This window comes from Phyllobates terribilis, unplaced genomic scaffold, assembly GCF_046119375.1.
Source record: "Phyllobates terribilis strain yellow unplaced genomic scaffold, ASM4611937v1 Scaffold_3329__1_contigs__length_82028, whole genome shotgun sequence".
In the NCBI taxonomy this organism is placed as follows: Eukaryota; Metazoa; Chordata; class Amphibia; order Anura; family Dendrobatidae; genus Phyllobates; species Phyllobates terribilis.
Window position 1 is genome coordinate 46185 of NW_027366082.1, and position 23510 is coordinate 69694.

The 23510-nt window shown below is 63.1% G+C and overlaps 1 protein-coding gene across 1 annotated transcript in view; it reads right to left on the reverse strand.

Moving 5' to 3' along the window:
• DERA (deoxyribose-phosphate aldolase) overlaps window positions 1–23510 on the reverse strand; it is a 51415-nt gene that overhangs the window by 22616 nt on the left and 5289 nt on the right. The window contains exons 2-5 of the mRNA XM_073669274.1: window positions 22968–23065; window positions 22748–22895; window positions 20712–20807; window positions 13808–13942 (exon numbers count right to left, since the gene is read on the reverse strand). Of these exons, the coding sequence (XP_073525375.1) occupies window positions 13808–13942; window positions 20712–20807; window positions 22748–22895; window positions 22968–23065 (477 nt within the window). The remainder of the gene's footprint in view (window positions 1–13807; window positions 13943–20711; window positions 20808–22747; window positions 22896–22967; window positions 23066–23510) is intronic.

The window sequence follows — 23510 nt, forward strand, 5'->3', positions numbered from 1 at the left end:
AGGACCAGAGACAGGACGAGACCTCGCTATGCCTCCAGTACCACAGGACGAGTCCCCGCTATGCGACCACGACCACAGGACGAGTCCCCGCTGTGCCACCAGGACCACAGGACGAGTCCCCGCTGTGCCACCAGGACCACAGGACGAGTCCCCGCTGTGCCACCAGGACCACAGGACGAGTCCCCGCTGTGCCACCAGGATCACAGGACGAGTCCCCGCTGTGCCACCAGGACCACAGGACGAGTCCCCGCTGTGCCACCAGGACCACAGGACGAGTCCCCGCTGTGCCACCAGGACCACAGGACGAGTCCCCGCTGTGCCACCAGGACCACAGGACGAGTCCCCGCTGTGCCACCAGGACCACAGGACGAGTCCCCGCTGTGCCACCAGGACCAAAGGACGAGTCCCCGCTGTGCCACCAGGACCAAAGGACGAGTCCCCGCTGTGCCACCAGGACCAAAGGACGAGTCCCCGCTGTGCCACCAGGACCACAGGACGAGTCCCCGCTGTGCCACCAGGACCACAGACAGGACGAGACCCCACTGTGCCACCAGGACCACAGGACGAGTCCCCGCTGCGCCACCAGGACCACAGGACGAGTCCCCGCTGTGCCACCAGGACCACAGACAGGACAAGTCCCCGCTGTGCCACCAGAACCACAGGACGAGTCCGCGCTGTGCCACCAGGACCACAGGACGAGTCCCCGCTGTGCCACCAGAACCACAGGACGAGTCCGCGCTGTGCCACCAGGACCACAGGACGAGTCCCCGCTGTGCCACCAGGACCACAGGACGAGTCCCCGCTGTGCCACCAGGACCACAGGACGAGTCCGCGCTGTGCCACCAGGACCACAGGAAGAGTCCCCGCTGTGCCACCAGGACCACAGGACGAGTCCGCGCTGTGCCACCAGGACCACAGGAAGAGTCCCCGCTGTGCCACCAGGACCACAGGACGAGTCCCCACTGTGCCACCAGTACCACAGGACGAGTCCCCGCTGTGCCACCAGTACCACAGGACGAGTCCCCGCTGTGCCACCAGGACCACAGACAGGACGAGTCCCCACTGTGCCACCAGGACCACAGGACGAGTCCCCACTGTGCCACCAGGACCACAGGACGAGTCCCCACTGTGCCACCAGGACCACAGGACGAGTACCCACTGTGCAACCAGGACCACAGACAGGACGAGTCCCCGCTGTGCCACCAGGTCGACAGGACGAGTCCCCACTGTGCCACCAGAACCACAGACAGGACGAGTCCCCACTGTGCCACCAGAACCACAGGACGAGTCCCCGCTGTGCCACCAGGACCACAGGACGAGTCCCCGCTGCGCCACCAGGACCACAGGACGAGTCCCCACTGTGCCACCAGGACCACAGGACGAGTCCCCACTGTGCCACCAGAACCACAGGACAAGTCCCCACTGTGACACCAGAACCACAGGACGAGTCCCCACTGTGCCACCAGGACGAGTCCCCACTGTGCCACCAGGACGAGTCCCCACTGTGCCACCAGGACGAGTCCCCACTGTGCCACCAGGACGAGTCCCCACTGTGCCACCAGGACCACAGGACGAGTCCCCACTGTGCCACCAGGACCACAGGACGAGTCCCCACTGTGCCACCAGGACCACAGGACGAGTCCCCACTGTGCCACCAGGACCACAGGACGAGTCCCCGCTGTGCCACCAGGACCACAGACAGGACAAGTCCCCACTGTGCCACCAGGACCACAGGACGAGTCCCCACTGTGCCACCAGGACGAGTCCCCACTGTGCCACCAGGACGAGTCCCCACTGTGCCACCAGGACGAGTCCCCACTGTGCCACCAGGACGAGTCCCCGCTGTGCCACCAGGACGAGTCCCCGCTGTGCCACCAGGACGAGTCCCCGCTGTGCCACCAGGACGAGTCCCCGCTGTGCCATCAGGACGAGTCCCCGCTGTGCCACCAGGACCACAGGACGAGTCCCCACTGTGCCACCAGGACCACAGGACGAGTCCCCACTGTGCCACCAGGACGAGTCCCCGCTGTGCCACCAGGACGAGTCCCCGCTGTGCCACCAGGACGAGTCCCCGCTGCGCCACCAGGACCACAGGACGAGTCCCCACTGTGCCACCAGGACCACAGGACGAGTCCCCACTGTGCCACCAGAACCACAGGACGAGTCCCCACTGTGCCACCAGAACCACAGGACGAGTCCCCACTGTGCCACCAGGACCACAGGACGAGTCCCCGCTGCGCCACCAGGACCACAGGACGAGTCCCCACTGTGCCACCAGGACCACAGGACGAGTCCCCACTGTGCCACCAGAACCACAGGACGAGTCCCCGCTGTGCCACCAGGACCACAGGACGAGTCCCCGCTGCGCCACCAGGACCACAGGACGAGTCCCCACTGTGCCACCAGAACCACAGGACAAGTCCCCACTGTGCCACCAGAACCACAGGACGAGTCCCCACTGTGACACCAGAACCACAGGACGAGTCCCCACTGTGCCACCAGGACGAGTCCCCACTGTGCCACCAGGACGAGTCCCCACTGTGCCACCAGGACGAGTCCCCACTGTGCCACCAGGACGAGTCCCCACTGTGCCACCAGGACGAGTCCCCACTGTGCCACCAGGACGAGTCCCCACTGTGCCACCAGGACCACAGGACGAGTCCCCACTGTGCCACCAGGACCACAGGACGAGTCCCCACTGTGCCACCAGGACCACAGGACGAGTCCCCACTGTGCCACCAGGACCACAGGACGAGTCCCCGCTGTGCCACCAGGACCACAGACAGGACAAGTCCCCACTGTGCCACCAGGACCACAGGACGAGTCCCCACTGTGCCACCAGGACGAGTCCCCACTGTGCCACCAGGACGAGTCCCCACTGTGCCACCAGGACGAGTCCCCGCTGTGCCACCAGGACGAGTCCCCGCTGTGCCACCAGGACGAGTCCCCGCTGTGCCACCAGGACGAGTCCCCGCTGTGCCACCAGGACCACAGGACGAGTCCCCACTGTGCCACCAGGACCACAGGACGAGTCCCCACTGTGCCACCAGGACGAGTCCCCGCTGTGCCACCAGGACGAGTCCCCGCTGTGCCACCAGGACGAGTCCCCGCTGCGCCACCAGGACCACAGGACGAGTCCCCACTGTGCCACCAGGACCACAGGACGAGTCCCCACTGTGCCACCAGAACCACAGGACGAGTCCCCACTGTGCCACCAGAACCACAGGACGAGTCCCCACTGTGCCACCAGGACCACAGGACGAGTCCCCGCTGCGCCACCAGGACCACAGGACGAGTCCCCACTGTGCCACCAGGACCACAGGACGAGTCCCCACTGTGCCACCAGAACCACAGGACGAGTCCCCGCTGTGCCACCAGGACCACAGGACGAGTCCCCGCTGCGCCACCAGGACCACAGGACGAGTCCCCACTGTGCCACCAGAACCACAGGACAAGTCCCCACTGTGCCACCAGAACCACAGGACGAGTCCCCACTGTGACACCAGAACCACAGGACGAGTCCCCACTGTGCCACCAGGACGAGTCCCCACTGTGCCACCAGGACGAGTCCCCACTGTGCCACCAGGACGAGTCCCCACTGTGCCACCAGGACGAGTCCCCACTGTGCCACCAGGACGAGTCCCCACTGTGCCACCAGGACGAGTCCCCACTGTGCCACCAGGACGAATCCCCACTGTGCCACCAGGACGAATCCCCACTGTGCCACCAGGACGAGTCCCCACTGTGCCACCAGGACGAGTCCCCACTGTGCCACCAGGACGAGTCCCCACTGTGCCACCAGGACGAGTCCCCACTGTGCCACCAGGACGAGTCCCCACTGTGCCACCAGGACGAGTCCCCACTGTGCCACCAGGACGAGTCCCCACTGTGCCACCAGGACCACAGGACGAGTCCCCACTGTGCCACCAGGACGAGTCCCCACTGTGCCACCAGGACCACAGGACGAATCCCCACTGTGCCACCAGGACGACAGGACGAGTCCCCGCTGTGCCACCAGGACCACAGACAGGACAAGTCCCCACTGTGCCACCAGGACGAGTCCCCACTGTGCCACCAGGACGAGTCCCCACTGTGCCACCAGGACCACAGGAGGAGTCCCCACTGTGCCACCAGGACCACAGGACGAGTCCCCACTGTGCCACCAGGACCACAGGACGAGTCCCCACTGTGCCACCAGGACCACAGACAGGACAAGTCCCCACTGTGCCACCAGGACGAGTCCCCACTGTGCCACCAGGACGAGTCCCCACTGTGCCACCAGGACGAGTCCCCACTGTGCCACCAGGACGAGTCCCCACTGTGCCACCAGGACGAGTCCCCACTGTGCCACCAGGACCACAGGACGAGTCCCCACTGTGCCACCAGGACGAGTCCCCACTGTGCCACCAGGACGAGTCCCCACTGTGCCACCAGGACCACAGGACGAGTCCCCACTGTGCCACCAGGACCACAGACAGGACGAGTCCCCACTGTGCCACCAGTACCACAGGACGAGTCCCCGCTGTGCCACCAGTACCACAGGACGAGTCCCCGCTGTGCCACCAGGACCACAGACAGGACGAGTCCCCACTGTGCCACCAGGACCACAGGACGAGTCCCCACTGTGCCACCAGGACCACAGGACGAGTCCCCACTGTGCCACCAGGACCACAGCACGAGTCCCCACTGTGCAACCAGGACCACAGACAGGACGAGTCCCCGCTGTGCCACCAGGTCGACAGGACGAGTCCCCACTGTGCCACCAGAACCACAGACAGGACGAGTCCCCACTGTGCCACCAGAACCACAGGACGAGTCCCCGCTGTGCCACCAGGACCACAGGACGAGTCCCCGCTGCGCCACCAGGACCACAGGACGAGTCCCCACTGTGCCACCAGGACCACAGGACGAGTCCCCACTGTGCCACCAGAACCACAGGACAAGTCCCCACTGTGACACCAGAACCACAGGACGAGTCCCCACTGTGCCACCAGGACGAGTCCCCACTGTGCCACCAGGACGAGTCCCCACTGTGCCACCAGGACGAGTCCCCACTGTGCCACCAGGACGAGTCCCCACTGTGCCACCAGGACGAGTCCCCACTGTGCCACCAGGACCACAGGACGAGTCCCCACTGTGCCACCAGGACCACAGGACGAGTCCCCACTGTGCCACCAGGACCACAGGACGAGTCCCCGCTGTGCCACCAGGACCACAGGACGAGTCCCCGCTGTGCCACCAGGACCACAGGACGAGTCCCCACTGTGCCACCAGGACGAGTCCCCACTGTGCCACCAGGACGAGTCCCCACTGTGCCACTAGGACGAGTCCCCACTGTGCCACCAGGACCACAGGACAAGTCCCCACTGTGCCACCAGGACCACAGGACGAGTCCCCACTGTGCCACCAGGACCACAGGACGAGTCCCCACTGTGCCACCAGGACCACAGGACGAGTCCCCACTGTGCCACCAGGACCACAGGACGAGTCCCCACTGTGCCACCAGGACCACAGGACGAGTCCCCACTGTGCCACCAGGACCACAGGACGAGTCCCCACTGTGCCACCAGGACCACAGGACGAGTCCCCGCTGTGCCACCAGGACCACAGACAGGACAAGTCCCCACTGTGCCACCAGGACCACAGGACGAGTCCCCACTGTGCCACCAGGACCACAGGACGAGTCCCCGCTGTGCCACCAGGACCACAGGACGAGTCCCCGCTGTGCCACCAGGACCACAGGACGAGTCCCCACTGTGCCACCAGGACCACAGGACGAGTCCCCACTGTGCCACCAGGACCACAGGACGAGTCCCCGCTGTGCCACCAGGACCACAGACAGGACAAGTCCCCACTGTGCCACCAGGACCACAGGACGAGTCCCCACTGTGCCACCAGGACGAGTCCCCACTGTGCCACCAGGACGAGTCCCCACTGTGCCACCAGGACGAGTCCCCACTGTGCCACCAGGACGAGTCCCCACTGTGCCACCAGGACGAGTCCCCACTGTGCCACCAGGACGAGTCCCCACTGTGCCACCAGGACGAGTCCCCACTGTGCCACCAGGACGAGTCCCCACTGTGCCACCAGAACCACAGGACAAGTCCCCACTGTGACACCAGAACCACAGGACGAGTCCCCACTGTGCCACCAGGACGAGTCCCCACTGTGCCACCAGGACGAGTCCCCACTGTGCCACCAGGACGAGTCCCCACTGTGCCACCAGGACGAGTCCCCACTGTGCCACCAGGACCACAGGACGAGTCCCCACTGTGCCACCAGGACCACAGGACGAGTCCCCACTGTGCCACCAGAACCACAGGACAAGTCCCCACTGTGACACCAGAACCACAGGACGAGTCCCCACTGTGCCACCAGGACGAGTCCCCACTGTGCCACCAGGACGAGTCCCCACTGTGCCACCAGGACGAGTCCCCACTGTGCCACCAGGACGAGTCTCCACTGTGCCACCAGGACCACAGGACGAGTCCCCGCTGTGCCACCAGGACCACAGGACGAGTCCCCGCTGTGCCACCAGGACCACAGGACGAGTCCCAGCTGTGCCACCAGGACCACAGGACGAGTCCCCGCTGTGCCACCAGGACCACAGGACGAGTCCCCGCTGTGCCACCAGGACCACAGGACGAGTCCCCGCTGTGCCACCAGGACCACAGGACGAGTCCCCGCTGTGCCACCAGGACCACAGGACGAGTCCCCGCTGTGCCACCAGGACCACAGGACGAGTCCCCGGTGCGCCACCAGGACCACAGGACGAGTCCCCGCTGCGCCACCAGGACCACAGGACGAGTCCCCGCTGCGCCACCAGGACCACAGACAGGACAAGACCCCGCTGTGCCACCAGAACCACAGGACGAGTCCGCGCTGTGCCACCAGGACCACAGGACGAGTCACCGCTGTGCCACCAGGACCACAGGACGAGTCCCCGCTGTGCCACCAGGACCACAGGACGAGTCCCCGCTGTGCCACCAGGACCACAGGACGAGTCCCCGCTGTGCCACCAGGACCACAGGACGAGTCCCCGCTGTGCCACCAGGACCACAGGACGAGTCCCCGCTGTGCCACCAGGACCACAGGACGAGTCCCCGCTGTGCCACCAGGACCACAGGACGAGTCCCCGCTGTGCCACCAGGACCACAGGACGAGTCCCCGCTGTGCCACCAGGACCACAGACAGGACGAGACCCCACTGTGCCACCAGGACCACAGGACGAGTCCCCGCTGCGCCACCAGGACCACAGGACGAGTCCACACTGTGCCACCAGGACCACAGACAGGACAAGTCCCCGCTGTGCCAGCAGTACCACAGACAGGACGAGTCCCCACTGTGCCACCAGAACCACAGGACGAGTCCCCGCTGTGCCACCAGGACCACAGGACGAGTCCCCGCTGCGCCACCAGGACCACAGGACGAGTCCCCGCTGCGCCACCAGGACCACAGGACGAGTCCCCACTGTGCCAACAGAACCACAGGACAAGTCCCCACTGTGCCAACAGAACCACAGGACGAATCCCCACTGTGCCACCAGGACGAGTCCCCACTGTGCCACCAGGACGAGTCCCCACTGTGCCACCAGGACCACAGGACGAGTCCCCGCTGTGCCACCAGGACCACAGGACGAGTCCCCGCTGTGCCACCAGGACCACAGGACGAGTCCCCGCTGTGCCACCAGGACCACAGACAGGACGAGTCCCCGCTGTGCCACCAGGACCACAGGACGAGTCCCCACTGTGCCACCAGGACGAGTCCCCACTGCACCACCAGAACCACAGGACGAGTCCCCACTGCGCCACTAGGACCACAGGACGAATCCCCACTGTGCCACCAGGACGAGTCCCCACTGTGCCACCAGGACGAGTCCCCACTGTGCCACCAGGACGAGTCCCCACTGTGCCACCAGGAGGAGTCCCCACTGCGCCACCAGGACCACAGGACGAGTCCCCGCTGTGCCACCAGGACCACAGACAGGATGGGTCCCCACTGTGCCACCAGGACCACAGGACGAGTCCCCGCTGTGCCACCAGGACCACAGGACGAGTCCCCGCTGTGCCACCAGGACCACAGACAGGACGAGTCCCCGCTGTGCCACCAGGACCACAGGACGAGTCCCCACTGTGCCACCAGGACGAGTCCCCACTGCACCACCAGAACCACAGGACGAGTCCCCACTGCGCCACCAGGACCACAGGACGAATCCCCACTGTGCCACCAGGACGAGTCCCCACTGTGCCACCAGGACGAGTCCCCACTGTGCCACCAGGACGAGTCCCCACTGTGCCACCAGGAGGAGTCCCCACTGCGCCACCAGGACCACAGGACGAGTCCCCGCTGTGCCACCAGGACCACAGACAGGATGGGTCCCCACTGTGCCACCAGGACCACAGGACGAGTCCCCGCTGTGCCACCAGGACCACAGGACGAGTCCCCGCTGCGCCACCAGGACCACAGGACGAGTCCCCGCTGCGCCAACAGGACCACAGGACGAGTCCCCGCTGTGCCACCAGGACCACAGACAGGACAAGTCCCCGCTGTGCCACCAGGACCACAGGACGAGTCCCCGCTGCGCCACCAGGAACACAGGACGAGTCCCCGCTGCGCCACCAGGACCACAGGACGAGTCCCCGCTGTGCCACCAGGACCACAGACAGGACAAGTCCCCGCTGTGCCACCAGAACCACAGGACGAGTCCCCGCTGTGCCACCAGAACCACAGGACGAGTCCCCGCTGTGCCACCAGGACCACAGGACGAGTCCCCGCTGTGCCACCAGGACCACAGACAGGATGGGTCCCCACTGTGCCACCAGGACCACAGGACGAGTCCCCGCTGTGCCACCAGGACCACAGGACGAGTCCCCGCTGCGCCACCAGGACCACAGGACGAGTCCCTGCTGCGCCAACAGGACCACAGGACGAGTCCCCGCTGTGCCACCAGGACCACAGACAGGACAAGTCCCCGCTGTGCCACCAGGACCACAGGACGAGTCCCCGCTGCGCCACCAGGACCACAGGACGAGTCCCCGCTGCGCCACCAGGACCACAGGACGAGTCCCCGCTGTGCCACCAGGACCACAGACAGGACAAGTCCCCGCTGTGCCACCAGAACCACAGGACGAGTCCCCGCTGTGCCACCAGAACCACAGGACGAGTCCCCGCTGTGCCACCAGAACCACAGGACGAGTCCCCGCTGTGCCAGCAGAACCACAGGACGAGTCCCCGCTGTGCCAGCAGAACCACAGGACGAGTCCCCGCTGTGCCACCAGGACCACAGGACGAGTCCCCGCTGTGCCACCAGGACCACAGACAGGATGGGTCCCCACTGTGCCACCAGGACCACAGGACGAGTCCCCGCTGTGCCACCAGGACCACAGGACGAGTCCCCGCTGTGCCACCAGGACCACAGACAGGACGAGTCCCCGCTGTGCCACCAGGACCACAGGACGAGTCCCCACTGTGCCACCAGGACGAGTCCCCACTGCACCACCAGAACCACAGGACGAGTCCCCACTGCGCCACCAGGACCACAGGACGAATCCCCACTGTGCCACCAGGACGAGTCCCCACTGTGCCACCAGGACGAGTCCCCACTGTGCCACCAGGAGGAGTCCCCGCTGCGCCACCAGGACCACAGGACGAGTCCCCGCTGTGCCACCAGGACCACAGACAGGATGGGTCCCCACTGCGCCACCAGGACCACAGGACGAATCCCCACTCTGCCACCAGGACGAGTCCCCACTCTGCCACCAGGACGAGTCCCCACTCTGCCACCAGGACGAGTCCCCACTCTGCCACCAGGACGAGTCCCCACTCTGCCACCAGGACGAGTCCCCACTCTGCCACCAGGACGAGTCCCCACTCTGCCACCAGGACGAGTCCCCACTCTGCCACCAGGACGAGTCCCCGCTGCGCCACCAGGACCACAGGACGAGTCCCCGCTGCGCCACCAGGACCACAGGACGAGTCCCCGCTGTGCCACCAGGACCACAGACAGGACAAGTCCCCGCTGTGCCACCAGAACCACAGGACGAGTCCCCGCTGTGCCACCAGAACCACAGGACGAGTCCCCGCTGTGCCACCAGGACCACAGGACGAGTCCCCGCTGCGCCAACAGGACTACAGGACGAGTCCCCGCTGCGCCACCAGGACCACAGACAGGACGAGTCCCCGCTGCGCCACCAGGACCACAGACAGGACGAGTCCCCGCTGTGCCACCAGGACCACAGGACGAGTCCCCGCTGCGCCACCAGGACGAGTCCCCACTCTGCCACCAGGACGAGTCCCCACTCTGCCACCAGGACGAGTCCCCACTCTGCCACCAGGACGAGTCCCCACTCTGCCACCAGGACGAGTCCCCACTCTGTCACCAGGACGAGTCCCCACTCTGCCACCAGGACGAGTCCCCACTCTGCCACCAGGACGAGTCCCCACTCTGCCACCAGGACGAGTCCCCACTCTGCCACCAGGACGAGTCCCCACTCTGCCACCAGGACGAGTCCCCACTCTGCCACCAGGACGAGTCCCCACTCTGCCACCAGGACGAGTCCCCACTCTGCCACCAGGACGAGTCCCCACTCTGCCACCAGGACGAGTCCCCACTCTGCCACCAGGACGAGTCCCCACTCTGCCACCAGGACGAGTCCCCACTCTGCCACCAGGACGAGTCCCCACTCTGCCACCAGGACGAGTCCCCACTCTGCCACCAGGACGAGTCCCCACTCTGCCACCAGGACGAGTCCCCACTCTGCCACCAGGACGAGTCCCCACTCTGCCACCAGGACGAGTCCCCACTCTGCCACCAGGACGAGTCCCCACTCTGCCACCAGGACGAGTCCCCACTCTGCCACCAGGACGAGTCCCCACTCTGCCACCAGGACGAGTCCCCACTCTGCCACCAGGACGAGTCCCCACTCTGCCACCAGGACGAGTCCCCACTCTGCCACCAGGACGAGTCCCCACTCTGCCACCAGGACGAGTCCCCACTCTGCCACCAGGACGAGTCCCCACTCTGCCACCAGGACGAGTCCCCACTCTGCCACCAGGACGAGTCCCCACTCTGCCACCAGGACGAGTCCCCACTCTGCCACCAGGACGAGTCCCCACTCTGCCACCAGGACGAGTCCCCACTCTGCCACCAGGACGAGTCCCCACTCTGCCACCAGGACGAGTCCCCACTCTGCCACCAGGACGAGTCCCCACTCTGCCACCAGGACGAGTCCCCACTCTGCCACCAGGACGAGTCCCCACTCTGCCACCAGGACGAGTCCCCACTCTGCCACCAGGACGAGTCCCCACTCTGCCACCAGGACGAGTCCCCACTCTGCCACCAGGACGAGTCCCCACTCTGCCACCAGGACGAGTCCCCACTCTGCCACCAGGACGAGTCCCCACTCTGCCACCAGGACGAGTCCCCACTCTGCCACCAGGACGAGTCCCCACTCTGCCACCAGGACGAGTCCCCACTCTGCCACCAGGACGAGTCCCCACTCTGCCACCAGGACGAGTCCCCACTCTGCCACCAGGACGAGTCCCCACTCTGCCACCAGGACGAGTCCCCACTCTGCCACCAGGACGAGTCCCCACTCTGCCACCAGGACGAGTCCCCACTCTGCCACCAGGACGAGTCCCCACTCTGCCACCAGGACGAGTCCCCACTCTGCCACCAGGACGAGTCCCCACTCTGCCACCAGGACGAGTCCCCACTCTGCCACCAGGACGAGTCCCCACTCTGCCACCAGGACGAGTCCCCACTCTGCCACCAGGACGAGTCCCCACTCTGCCACCAGGACGAGTCCCCACTCTGCCACCAGGACGAGTCCCCACTCTGCCACCAGGACGAGTCCCCACTCTGCCACCAGGACGAGTCCCCACTCTGCCACCAGGACGAGTCCCCACTCTGCCACCAGGACGAGTCCCCACTCTGCCACCAGGACGAGTCCCCACTCTGCCACCAGGACGAGTCCCCACTCTGCCACCAGGACGAGTCCCCACTCTGCCACCAGGACGAGTCCCCACTCTGCCACCAGGACGAGTCCCCACTCTGCCACCAGGACCACAGGACGAGTCCCCGCTGTGCCACCAGGACCACAGGACGAGTCCCCACTGCGCCACCAGGACCACAGGACGAGTCCCCGCTGCGCCACCAGGACCACAGGACGAGTCCCCACTGCACCACCAGAACCACAGGACGAGTCTCCGCTGCGCCACCAGGACCACAGGACGAGTCCCCGCTGTGCCACCAGGACCACAGGACGAGTCCCCGCTGCGCCACCAGGACCACAGGACGAGTCCCCGCTGCGCCACCAGGACCACAGGACGAGTCCCCGCTGCGCCACCAGGACCACAGGACGAGTCCCCGCTGCGCCACCAGGACCACAGGACGAGTCCCCGCTGTGTCACCAGGACCACAGGACGAGTCCCCGCTGTGCCACCAGGACCACAGGACGAGTCCCCGCTGCGCCACCAGGACCACAGGACGAGTCCCCGCTGCGCCACCAGGACCACAGGACGAGTCCCCGCTGTGCCACCAGGACCACAGGACGAGTCCCCGCTGCACCAGAAGGACCACAGGACGAGTCCCCGCTGCACCACCAGAACCACAGGACGAGTCCCCACTGTGCCACCAGGACCACAGGACGAGTCCCCGCTGTGCCACCAGGACCAAAGGACGAGTCCCCGCTGTGCCACCAGGACCACAGGACGAGTCCCCGCTGTGCCAGAAGAACCACAGGACGAGTCCCCGCTGTGCCACCAGGACCACAGGACGAGTCCCCGCTGCGCCACCAGGACCACAGGACGAGTCCCCGCTGTGCCACCAGGACCACAGGATGAGTCCCCGCTGCACCAGAAGGACCACAGGACGAGTCCCCGCTGTGCCACCAGGACCACAGGACGAGTCCCCGCTGCACCAGAAGGACCACAGGACGAGTCCGCGCTGTGCCACCAGGACCACAGGACGAGTCCCCGCTGTGCCACCAGGACCACAGGACGAGTCCCCGCTGTGCCACCAGGACCACAGGACGAGTCCCCGCTGTGCCACCAGAACCACAGGACGAGTCCCCGCTGTGCCACCAGAACCACAGGACGAGTCCCCGCTGTGCCACCAGAACCACAGGACGAGTCCCCGCTGTGCCACCAGGACCACAGGACGAGTCCCCGCTGTGCCACCAGAACCAAAGGACGAGTCCCCGCTGTGCCACCAGGACCACAGGACGAGTCCCCGCTGTGCCACCAGGACCACAGGACGAGTCCCCGCTGCGCCACCAGGACCACAGGACGAGTCCCCGCTGCGCCACCAGGACCACAGGACGAGTCCCCGCTGCGCCACCAGGACCACAGGACGAGTCCCCGCTGTGCCAGAAGGATGATATAAGGGACCCACAGCGACACTAAGGGGACGCGGTTGCCTCTCGCCTTCCTTATCTGATCTGCAGGTGACGGCGCCGGCGGAGGACGCTGCTGTGCCCCTCACAGGTCACAGGGTCACCAGGTCCCTTGGTTCACCACTCCTCACAGCCTATAGCTGTGGGTTAATGAGACAGCAGGGGGCGCCATCCTCCGATATCAGAGGAGTAATGGGAAGAGTCTGGGGAGAAGAGCTGCAGCCTGTACAGGGGCCACATGTTACTGCTCAGGTCACTCTGACAACACTTCCTGTCACTGCACATCCAATGGCGTTATCACTACTCATAAGTTTACTGAGAGGCAGGAAGTGTTATCATGGGGACAAGGCAGCAGCTGAAGTGCCAAGAGACCCCCAGACACATCCGCAGTGAAGAACTGATGGGACCATTACCTTCCCAGCGGCCACCCAGCGCCAGTGTCCGGTTTATCACGATGTCGATCTCTGAGGCTCCGGCGTCCACCGCCGCCCTGACCTCCGCCAGCCGCGTCTTCAGGGGGGTCTGCCCGGCGGGAAAGCCGGTGGCCACTGCGGAGACACAAGCACCCGACAAGTCACCGACGGAGGCAGCAAGGCGCCGCAAGCACCGCCGGCAATAACAACAAGCCGCAAGCATCAACAACACACCGCAAGCACCGCTGAAAGCAGCAACACTCCAACAACAACACATCGCAGGCAGCAACACGCCGGAAGTAACAACATACCGCAAGCAGCAACACGCCGGAAGCAACAACATGCCGGAAGTAACAACATGCCGGAAGTAACAAAATACCGCAGACAACAACACGCTGCAAGCAGCGCTGAAAGCAGCAACACTCCGACAACAACACATCGCAGGCAGCAACACGCCGGAAGTAACAACAAACCACAAGCAGCAACACGCCGGAAGTAACAACATACCGCAAGCAGCAACACGCCGGAAGTAACAACAAACCACAAGCAGCAACACGCCGGAAGTAACAACATACCGCAAGCAGCAACACGCCGGAAGTAACAACATACCGCAAGCAGCAACACGCCGCAAGTACCGCTGAAAGCAGCAACACTCCGACAACAACACATCGCAGGCAGCAACACGCCGGAAGTAACAACAAACCACAAGCAGCAACACGCCGGAAGTAACAACATACCGCAAGCAGCAACACGCCGGAAGTAACAACAAACCACAAGCAGCAACACGCCGGAAGTAACAACATACCGCAAGCAGCAACACGCCGGAAGTAACAACATACCGCAAGCAGCAACACGCCGTAATTAACAACATACCGCAAGCAGCAACACGCCGGAAGTAACAACATACCGCAAGCAGCAACACGCCGGAAGTAACAACAAACCACAAGCAGCAACACGCCGACAACAACACGCAGCAAGCAGCAACACGCTGGAAGTAACAACACACCGCAAGCAGCAACACACCGACAACAACACATCGCAGGCAGCAACACGCCGGAAGTAACAACAAACCACAAGCAGCAACACGCCGGAAGTAACAACATACCGCAAGCAGCAACAAGCCGACAACAACACGCAGCAAGCAGCAACACGCTGGAAGTAACAACACACCGCAAGCAGCAACACACCGACAACAACACATCGCAGGCAGCAACACGCCGGAAGTAACAACAAACCACAAGCAGCAACACGCCGGAAGTAACAACATACCGCAAGCAGCAACACGCCGGAAGTAACAACAAACCACAAGCAGCAACACGCCGGAAGTAACAACATACCGCAAGCAGCAACACGCCGACAACAACACGCAGCAAGCAGCAACACGCTGGAAGTAACAACACACCGCAAGCAGCAACACATCGCAGGCAGCAACACGCTGGAAGTAACAACAAACCACAAGCAGCAACACGCCGGAAATAACAACATACTGCAAGCAGCAACACGCCGACAACAACACGCAGCAAGCAGCAACACGCTGGAATTAACAACATACCGCAAGCAGCAACACGCCAGAAGGAACAACATACCGCAAGCAGCAACACGCCGGAAGAAACAACATACCGCAAGCAGCAACACGCCGGAAGTAACAACATACCGCAAGCAGCAACACGCCGGAAGTAACAACAAACCACAAGCAGCAACACGCCGACAACAACACGCAGCAAGCAGCAACACGCTGGAAGTAACAACACACCGCAAGCAGCAACACACCGACAACAACACATCGCAGGCAGCAACACGCCGGAAGTAACAACAAACCACAAGCAGCAACACGCCGGAAGTAACAACATACCGCAAGCAGCAACACGCCGACAACAACACGCAGCAAGCAGCAACACGCTGGAAGTAACAACACACCGCAAGCAGCAACACACCGACAACAACACATCGCAGGCAGCAACACGCCGGAAGTAACAACAAACCACAAGCAGCAACACGCCGGAAGTAACAACATACCGCAAGCAGCAACACGCCGGAAGTAACAACAAACCACAAGCAGCAACACGCCGGAAGTAACAACATACCGCAAGCAGCAACACGCCGACAACAACACGCAGCAAGCAGCAACACGCTGGAAGTAACAACACACCGCAAGCAGCAACACATCGCAGGCAGCAACACGCTGGAAGTAACAACAAACCACAAGCAGCAACACGCCGGAAATAACAACATACTGCAAGCAGCAACACGCCGACAACAACACGCAGCAAGCAGCAACACGCTGGAATTAACAACATACCGCAAGCAGCAACACGCCAGAAGGAACAACATACCGCAAGCAGCAACACGCCGGAAGAAACAACATACCGCAAGCAGCAACACGCCGGAAGTAACAACATACCGCAAGCAGCAACACGCCGGAAGTAACAACATACCGCAAGCAGCAACACGCCGGAAGTAACAACATACCGCAAGCAGCAACACGCCGGAAGTAACAACATACCGCAAGCAGCAACACGCCGGAAGTAACAACATACCGCAAGCAGCAACACGCCGGAAGTAACAACATACCGCAAGCAGCATCACGCCGACAACAACACGCTGAAAGCAGCAACACGCCGCAAGCACCGCTGAAAGCAGCAACACTCCGACAACAACACATCGCAGGCAGCAACACGCCAGAAGTAACAACATACTGCAAGCAGCAACACGCCGACAACAACACGCTGCAAGCAGCAACACGCCGACAACAACACATCGCAGGCAGCAACACGCCAGAAGTAACAACATACCGCAAGCAGCAACACGCCGACAACAACACGCTGCAAGCAGCAACACGCCGACAACAACACGCCGCAAGCAGCAACACGCCGCAAGCACCGCTGAAAGCAGCAACACTCCGACAACAACACATCGCAGGCAGCAACACGCCAGAAGTAACAACATACTGCAAGCAGCAACACGCCGACAACAACACGCTGCAAGCAGCAACACGCCGCAAGCACCGCTAGAAGCAACAACACTCCGACAACAACACATCGCAGGCAGCAACACGCCGGAAGTAACAACATACCGCAAGCAGCAACACGCCGGAAGTAACAACATACCGCAAGCAGCAACACGCCGGAAGTAACAACATACCGCAAGCAGCAACACGCCGGAAGTAACAACATACCGCAAGCAGCAACACGCCGCAAGCACCGCTAGAAGCAACAACACTCCGACAACAACACATCGCAAGCAGCAACACGCCGGAATTAACAACATACCGCAAGCAGCAACACACCGGAAGTAACAACAAACCGCAAGCAACAACACTCCGACAACAACACATCGCAGGCAGCAACACCATACCACAAGCAGCAACACGCCGGAAGTAACAACATACCGCAAGCAGCAACACGCCGTAAGTAACAACATACCGCAAGCAGCAACACGCCGGAAGAAACAACATACCGCAAGCAGCAACACGCCGACAACAACACTGAAAGCAGCAACACGCCGCAAGTACCGCTGGAAGCAGCAACACTCCGACAACAACACATCGCAGGCAGCAACACGCCAGAAGTAACAACATACCGCAAGCAGCAACACGTCGACAACAACACGCTGCAAGCACCGCTGGAAGCAACAACACATGGCAAGCAGCAACACACAGGAAGTAACAACATACCGCAAGCAGCAACACGCCGACAACAACACACCGCAAGCAGCAACACGCCGCAAGCACCGCTGGAAGCAGCAACACTCCGACAACAACACATTGCAAGCAGCAACACGCCGCAAGCACCGCTGGAAGCAGCAACACTCCGACAACAACACATCGCAAGCAGCAACACTCCGACAACAACACATCGCAAGCAGCAACACGCCGCAAGCACCGCTGGAAGCAGCAACACGCCGACAACAACACACCGCAAGCAGCATCACGCCGCAAGCACCGCTGGAAGCAGCAACACTCCGACAACAACACATTGCAAGCAGCAACACGCCGCAAGCACCGCTGGAAGCAGCAACACGCCAACAACACACCGCAAGCAGCAACACGCCGCAAGCAGCGCTGGAAGCAGCAACACTCCGACAACAACACATTGCAAGCAGCAACACGCCGCAAGCACCGCTGGAAGCAGCAACACTCCGACAACAACACATCGCAAGCAGCAACACTCCGACAACAACACATCGCAAGCAGCAACACGCCGCAAGCACGGCTGGAAGCAGCAACACGCCGACAACAACACATTGCAAGCAGCAACACGCCGCAAGCACCGCTGGAAGCAGCAACACTCCGACAACAACACATTACAAGCAGAAACACGCCGCAAGCACCGCTGGAAGCAGCAACACTCCGACAACAACACACCGCAAGCAGCAACGCGCCGCAAGCACCGCTGGAAGCAGCAACACTCCGACAACAACACATCGCAAGCAGCAACACGCCAGAAGCACCGCCGGAAGTAACAACACACCGCAAGCAGCAACACGCTGGAAACACCGCCGGAAGTAACAACACGCCGCAAGCACCAACAAGCCGCAAGCACTGCCGCCGATAGCAACATGCTGCAAGCACCGCCGGCAGCAACAACACGTCACAAGCATCAGCAAACCGGCAGCAACACACCGCAAGCAACAACACGCCAGAAGCACCGCCGAAGTAACAACACACCGCAAGCAGCAACACGCCAGAAGCACCGCCGGAAGTAACAACACACCGCAAGCAGCAACACGCTGGAAACACCGCCGGAAGTAACAACACGCCGCAAGCACCAACAAGCCGCAAGCACTGCCGCCGACAGCAACATGCTGCAAGCACCGCCGGCAGCAACAACACGTCACAAGCATCAGCAAACCGGCAGCAACACACCGCAAGCAACAACACACTGGCAGCAACATGCCGCTAGCACAACTGGCAGCAACAACACACTGGCAGCAACACGCCGGAAGTACAGCCAGAAGCATAAACACACCGAAAACAGCAAGCCGCCGACAATAGCAACACACAGCAGCAACATGCCACAAGCAGCAAACCGGTAGCATCACGCCGCAAGCAACAACTAGGTGCAGCAAGCACTGCTGCTGACAGCAACACGCCGCAAGCACCGCCAGCAGCAACACCACACTGGCAGTAACAACACACCACAAGCAGCAACACACTGGCAGTAACATGCCGCAAGCAGCAACATGCCACAACCGTCACAGCAACAAGGTGCCGCAAGCACCGCTGGCAGAAACAACACGCAGCAAGTAGCAACAACATACTGCAAGCAGCAATAACCAGTCGCGACCGCCGCTGCTGCAGCGACAAGGCGCCGCAAGCAGCAACATACCTCAAATAGCAATAACATGCCGCGACCGCCGCAGCAGCAACAAGGCGCCGCAAGCACCGCCAGCAGCAACACAACCACCGCCGCAAGCAGCACCGGCAGCAACAACACGCAGCAAGCAGTGCCGGCACCAACAACATGCCACAAGCAGAAACAAGCCGGAAGCACTGCTGGCAGCAACACAGCAAGCAGCAATACAACCACCACCGCAAGCAGCGCTGGCAGCAACAGCACGCCGCAAGCAGCAACACGCCGACAACAACACGCCGCAAGCAGCAAAAACATGCCGCGACAGCAGCAACAACACGCCGCAAGCACAGCCGGAAGCAACACAACCACCGCCGCAACCACCGCTGGCAGCAACAACATGCCGCAAGCAGCAAAACCATGCCGCAAGAACTGCCGCATCAACACGCCGCAAGAACTGCCGGCAGCAACACGCCGCAAGCTGCAACACGAAGCAAGCAGACCCCACCCTGACCTCTGGCAGCCGCGTCTTCAGGGGGGGTTTAACCGGCGGAGGCAACAAGGTGCAGTAAGCACCGCCGGCAGCAACAACACTCCGCAAGCAGCAACTAGCCGGCAGCAACAACACGCCGCAAGCAGCAACACGCCGGAAGCACCAACAAGGCACAGCAAGCACTGCCGCCGACAGCAACATGCTGCAAGCACCGCCGGCAGCAACAACACGCCGCAAGCAGCAACACGCCAGAAGCACCAACAAGGCGCAGCAAGCACTGCCGCCGACAGCAATATGCTGCAAGCACCGCCAGCAGCAACAACACGCCACAAGCATCAGCAAACTGGCAGCAACACACCGCAAGCAACAACACACTGGCAGCAACATGCCGCTAGCACAACTGGCAGCAACAATACACCGCCGGCAGCAACACGCCGGCAGCAGCAATACACCGGCAGCAACATGCCATAAGCGCCGCCGGCAGCAACAATACGCCGCAAGCAGCAACATGCCGACAACAGCACGCCGCAAGCAGCAACATGCAACAAGCAGCAACATGCAACAAGCAGCAACGAGGCGCAGCAAGCACCGCTGCCGACAGCAACACGCCGCAAACATCGCTGGCAGCAACAACACGCTATAAGCAGCAAACCGGCAGCATCACGCCGCAAAAAACAACCAGGCCGACAGCAACACGCCGCAAGCACCGCTGGCAGCAACACCACACTGGCAGCAACAAAACGGCGCAAGCAGCAACATACCGCAAGCAGCAACAACACGCTGCAACTGCCGTAGCAACAAGGTGCCGCAAGCACCGCCGGCAGCAACACGCCGCAAGTAGCAACAACACACTGCAAGCAGCAATAACATGCCGCGACTACCGCAGCAGCAACAACAGCACGCCGCAAGCACCGCCGGTAGCAACAACACACCTCAAGCAGCAATAACATGCAGCGACTACCGCAGCAGCAACAACAGCACGTCGCAAGCAGCGCCGGCAGCAACAACATGCCGCAAGCAGCAACATGCCGCAAGCACCACTGGCAGCAACACAATCACTGCCAGAAGCAGGAACGCAAGCGCACCCGGCAGCAGCTCTTCTCTTCTCGGGGCCCCTTACCTGACGCCACCGCTATGTGACAATCAGCGTCCTTCAAAGCTTTCACAGAGTCCATAACCCTCGCAGGATAGACACAGACCGCCCCAGTCACAATATCTGCAAAAGAGACAGGTCAGACCCCAGAGAGGAAGCCCGAGGCCGGGGGCCTATCCCCAGAGAGGAAGCCCGAGGCCGGGGGCCTATCCCCAGAGAGGAAGCCCGAGGCCGGGGGCCTATCCCCAGAGAGGAAGCCCGAGGCCGGGGGCCTATCCCCAGAGAGGAAGCCCGAGGCCGGGGGCCTATCCCCAGAGAGGAAGCCCGAGGCCGGGGGCCTATCCCCAGAGAGGAAGCCCGAGGCCGGGGGCCTATCCCCAGAGAGGAAGCCCGAGGCCGGGGGCCTATCCCCAGAGAGGAAGCCCGAGGCCGGGGGCCTATCCCCAGAGAGGAAGCCCGAGGCCGGGGGCCTATCCCCAGAGAGGAAGCCCGAGGCCGGGGGCCTATCCCCAGAGAGGAAGACCAATCTCCGGAGAGGACATGGCGGACCCCGGGGCAGTGATTCCTAGCAGTGACCCTGCCTCTCCTCCGGTGTATTTCTATTATTGCATTGAGTGTGAGGAGACCTATAATGTGGATTATAAATCTCCCCCCGTTCTGGGCAGGGCTGTGGAGTCGGTGAGCCAAACCTCCGACTGTGAATCCATGACTCCGACTCCACGGCCCCGACCCCCTCATCCACGGCCCCGACCCCCACATCCACGGCCCCGACCCCCACATCCACGGCCCCGACCCCCACATCCACGGCCCCGACCCCCACATCCACGGCCCCGACCCCCACATCCACGGCCCCGACCCCCACATCCACGGCCCCGACCCCCACATCCACGGCCCCGACCCCCACATCCACGGCCCCGACCCCCTCATCCACGGCCCCGACCCCCTCATCCACGACTCCGACCCCCTCATACACGACCCCGACCCCCTCATACACGACTCCGACCCCCTCATCCACGGCCCCGACCCCCTCATCCACGGCCCCGACCCCCTCATCCACGACCCCGACCCCCTCATCCACGACCCCGACCCCCTCATCCACGACCCCGACCCCCTCATACACGACCCCGACCCCCTCATACACGACTCCGACCCCCTCATACACGGCCCCGACCCCCTCATCCACGGCCCCGACCCCCTCATCCACGGCCCCGACCCCCTCATCCACGGCCCCGACCCCCCATCCACGGCCCCGACCCCCCATCCACGGCCCCGACCCCTTCATCCACGGCCCCGACCCCCTCATCCACGGCTCCGACTCCCTCATCCACGGCCCCGACCCCCTCATACACGGCCCCGACCCCCTCATACACGGCCCCGACCCCCTCATACACGGCCCCGACCCCCTCATACACGGCCCCGACCCCCTCATACCCGACCCCCTCATCCACGGCCCCGACCCCCTCATCCACGGCCCCGACCCCCTCATCCACGGCCCCGACCCCCTCATCCACGGCCCCGACCCCCTCATACACGGCCCCGACCCCCTCATACACGGCCCCGACCCCCTCATACACGGCCCCGACCCCCTCATACACGACTCCGACCCCCTCATACACGGCCCCGACCCCCTCATACCCGACCCCCTCATACACGACTCCGACCCCCTCATCCACGGCCCCGACCACCTCATCCACGGCCCCGACCCCCTCATCCACGGCCCCGACCCCCTCATCCACGACTCATGTGCACAGATTCATCTCAGTAAAGTCCAGACCCTGAGATCAGGAATAGGACGGACATTTATAGGAGATTTCAGAACTTTCCCCAAATCTTATGAAAAAATATTCCCCACAAACTGCATTGAACGACTGCACCCGATGTATTATAGATTGTCGGAGTCGCTCCATTTTATACCGACTCCGACTTCTCCAAAATGGGCTCGGACTCCACAGTCCTGGTTCTGAGTACACAGCTCCACTGCAGAGGGATGCGTCCTGCAGTGAATCTAACCAGAATCCCCACTGCCAAGGCACAAAGGACGCTGGGGGTTGTGGTGCCTGTACCTGAGTCGTCCATCTTGATGCTGCGCAGAAGGTCGTCTCTGATCGGGTGCTTGGCCTTGAAGCAGAGGCGGTGGACATTGGCCGGGGTGTCGTCTCCGGAGAGCGTGGTCAGGTCCATGCAGGTGACGGCTCTCAGCAGCCAGGCCGCCTGCACAGGACAGAAAGCCATGGGTTAATAAGTGTCACCTCCCCTCCTAATCCAGGCGAGACCCCTCCTCACCTGCCAGTCCTTCTTCACCGTCCTACGGCTCTGAATCTGCTCCGCTCGTCTCAGGACCGCCGGCTGATTGACCACGACACGGGAAACCCACCCGAGATCTGGAAATGAGGGGAAGTCAGACATGATAGAGGAAGAAGCCAAACCCCCCTGCTGCCACCGCCGAGGAAGAAACCGGTCCCCCGCTGCCACCATCGAGAAAGAAACCGGCCCCTGCTGCCACCGCCGAGGAAGAAACCGGTCCCCCGCTGCTCCCGAGAAAGAAACCGGCCCCCCGCTGCCACCATCGAGAAAGAAACCGGCCCCTGCTGCCACCGCCGAGGAAGAAACCGGTCCCCCGCTGCTCCCGAGAAAGAAACCAGCCCCCCCGCTGCCACCGCAAGAGAAAGAAACCGACCACCCACTGCCACCATCGAGAAAGAAACCTGCCCCCCCACTGCCACCGCCGAGGAAGAAACCAGATCCCCGCTGCACCAAAAAGAAACCAACCCCCCGCTGCCACCACCGAGGAAGAAACCGGCCCCTCACTGCCACCATCGAGAAAGA